This window comes from Hypomesus transpacificus, chromosome 3 (genome assembly GCF_021917145.1).
Source record: "Hypomesus transpacificus isolate Combined female chromosome 3, fHypTra1, whole genome shotgun sequence".
Lineage (NCBI taxonomy): Eukaryota > Metazoa > Chordata > Actinopteri > Osmeriformes > Osmeridae > Hypomesus > Hypomesus transpacificus.
The window spans coordinates 4,489,932-4,493,364 of record NC_061062.1 but is presented as its reverse complement, the minus strand read 5'-3'; the positions used below and the strand labels follow the sequence as shown (position 1 = coordinate 4,493,364).

At 52.3% G+C, this 3,433-nt stretch overlaps 1 protein-coding gene across 1 annotated transcript; it reads right to left on the bottom strand.

Moving 5' to 3' along the window:
* Positions 1 to 1,683: 1,683 nt before the first annotated feature.
* On the bottom strand, positions 1,684 to 2,244 carry tmem229b (transmembrane protein 229B; the record flags this gene model as incomplete). The annotated part of the gene is made up of 1 exon (XM_047051443.1): positions 1,684 to 2,244. A coding segment is annotated over exon 1 (486 nt), but the record flags the coding sequence as incomplete, so codon positions are not given.
* Positions 2,245 to 3,433: the final 1,189 nt, after the last annotated feature.

The window sequence follows — 3,433 nt, the reverse complement described above, 5'->3', positions numbered from 1 at the left end:
GTCAGAAGGTGAACCAGAGTTTAGGAGGAGTCCTAACATGCACAGACCTGTCCATTCTTTACCAGGCGAGACTCCATCTCTAACACCGCCATTACACATGCACATTCCCACACACACACGCGTGTGCACGCACACACTCTCAACAACAGGCCCTCGTACGCACATACAGTATGTAGGCCAACAGTCACGCCAGACATGCACACACACACACACACACACACACACACACACACACACACACACACACACACACAGTTCAACACATATTGCAGAGAACGGACCCTTTGGAGTTTGTTGTCCTCGTGAATCACACGATCAGAAGGGTAGTCCTTATTGTTGAATCGAGAAGACAGTTTAGCTGCATGCGAAGGTTTAGGGTACATGGTTAGCACACTGGCCCTTTAGCGCCTTCCGAAGACTATTGCTTCTTCTGAAGTCGATCTAGAATGATCTGTGAGGAAACACATGGGGTGACAACACAGCAACCCTCCCCGTAGGACAACCACAGACGCCACACAGAGATGATGTTGACGATGTCGACGATGATGCCAGGATGGCGTCCTGCAAGTACTGAAAACTCAACTGATGTCGCGTGTCTGGGGTCAGTACAACATCCGTCCACTAGATGGCAGCCCTGCCTTCTTCAATGAGAGATTAGGCTTGAATGCTTATACTGCCATCTATTGGATCTGACAGGATGTTTCAGGGGTAGACAGGATCAACACATGCACACACACACACTTGCACAAGCCGAGAGGACTTGGAGAACGCTTGACTGAGAGGAGTAGCGGACACAAGGAAAGTCTTTGTCGTCATCATCATCGTCATCATCATCATCATTATCGTCAATATTTCATTTACAGATTCCCTGTTATTTTAGGCTGTGGTCAAAACCATATAAATCTATGTATATGCATCAACGTTGTAGATTACAAGAAAGGAACTAAGAATAACTGAATTGTGTTTTTCAGTACATACTTCTTTTGGAAGACAGAGACTTTTACATGTGTTCGGGCATCGGGCCCATTTAACCACCAGTAGAAAAACATTCTCCATGACATGACTCCGTGACTGGAAGTGAGCTGCTTTGCTCTTGAGTGCAGAGCAGGATGCTTTAGTGCTTTTTTTTTTTAGATGCTTTTTTTTTTAATGCTTTAAATATTGATACCCATAGAATAAATACATTGACATTTTTTCAAATGCAGAGGTTGAATATTGTTAGCTACCTCACGACAACTTAAAAAGCCAATTGCATAAAGCACCATTTAAGGTTTTTAAATGGTACTGAGTTGCTTTTTAAAAGCAAATCATCCTGTCCCTTTTGCAGATTATCTTTCTTAAAAGGACACAAATCATAGCAGCATCAGTCTCTCTCTTTCTCTCTCCTACTTTCTCCCTTTGTGAATGGGCTGCCTGGGACATGTCGTTTTGCCGGTGTTTTGTCTGTCTGTCTGTCTGTTTGACAGTCGACTGTCTGTCTGTGGGTAGGTGGAGCAAAGCCTGAGGGTAGTGGGACTGTGTGTGTGTGTGTGTGGACCTCCTTCCAAATCTTCACCCTTCCCTCTCGCCGGTCAGTCCACCTTCAAATATCCGTTCCCACTTCCACCAGTCCCTCCGTCTCGCTCCCTCTCTCGTCTTCCACCTCCCCCACATCCTCCTCCCTCTCCTCCCTCTCCTCCTCCCCCCGCCCCCCGCCTGGCTGCCAGGGGCGTGGTGGTAACGCAGCCTCAGCGTGTTGTGGATGACCAAGCGCTCCACCAGGACGGAGGCGCAGAACCAGGGCACGGCGTACTCGGCCGTGATCAGGCCCAGGAAGTTGTAGCGGAAGTGGGAGTAGTCCCAGGGGCAGGCGTCGAACTGCCGCAGCAGCAGCCCCGTGGCGAGCTCCCACAGGTAGGTCCAAAGGGTGTAGATGAGGCAGCGCACCAGCAGGGGGCAACGCTCGCGCAGTCTCAGGTACATGCGCTCCACGATGAGGATGCACGTGCCGTAGATGAACAGCGCCCACACGCTGGTCACGCCGGGGAACTTCCAGTTGCGGTTGACCGCGAAGTCCCACGCCGCCGTGAACATGACCTCGCAGAAGTAGCCGTGGATGGCGTACAGGTACCAGCGGGACAGCACCGTCAGGGGCACCGGGGGGCCGGCGGCGGTCGCCGCGGTGTTCATTGTTGGAGTTGTCCGGATGTTCCCCTCTCTCTCTCTCTCTCCTCTCTCTCTCTCTCTCTCTCTTTGTCTCTCTCTCTCCTCTCTCTCCTCTGTCTCTCTCTCTCCCCTCTCTCTCTCTCTCTCTCTCTCTCTTTCTCTCTCTCTCTCTCTCTCTCTCTCTCTCTCTCTCTCTCCCTCTCTCTCTCTCTTCTCTCTCTCTCTCTCTCTCTCTCTCTCTCTCTCTCTCTCTCTCTCGCTCTCGTGATTTTTCCCTGAAGATGGAAGTCACACCTGCAGGGAGAGAGGAGGGAAGTGCTTTAAGAGGCTGCCCTGGTGAAAATAAAGTGCATTAAACGTCTGGCTCGCTCGCTCCATCCCTCGCTCGCACACTCACTGTCTCTCGCGTTCACTCACGTTTTCCCTCCCTCCCATCTTCCCTCACATTATAATTCGTCCAACCCTGAGGGGCTCTGTTGACATGCTGTTGCAGAATAAGTTCTGTAGTTCTAGTACAGTAGAACTATTGCATGCTGGGTTCCAGTAAGGTACAGTAGAACTGTGACCACAGTCCCCAGGCAGCACAACACAGAAGACAGAAGTCCCACATGTGTCCTGTTCTGCTTGTTTGTCATCTCCAGGTCGCAGGTTGCAGGTTGCAATGCCACTGACCAGCCAGACACACAATTGCATGCACGCACACCTACACTTGAACATAACACACACACACACTACATATATATTACATACATATACATTACACTTGCACACTACACACACGACTGACACACACAAACCTACACACTACATGCAGACACGACACATGTACCTTAGACTTACATATACACACGCACAGACTACACACACACACACACACAGGCCTCGGTATCAGGTGTCTGGGGGCCTAAACAGGGATAGAAAGCTGTACCTCCTCACACAGCCCCCCTCGCACTGCCCCCCTCACACAGCCCCCCTCGCACTGCCCCCCTCACACAGCCCCCCTCACACTGCCCCCCTCACACAGCCCCCCTCACACAGCCCCCTCACACAGCCCCCCTCCGCACAGCCCCCTCACACAGCCCCCCTCACACAGCCTCCCTCACAAAGCCCCCCTCACACAGCCCCCCCACACAGCCTCCCTCACACAGCCTCCCTCACACAGCCCCCCTCACACAGCCCCCCTCACACAGCCCCCCTCACACAGCCCCCTCTACACAGCCCCCTTCACACAGCCCCCCTCACACAGCCCCCCTCACACAGCCCTCCTCACACAGCCCCCTCATACAGC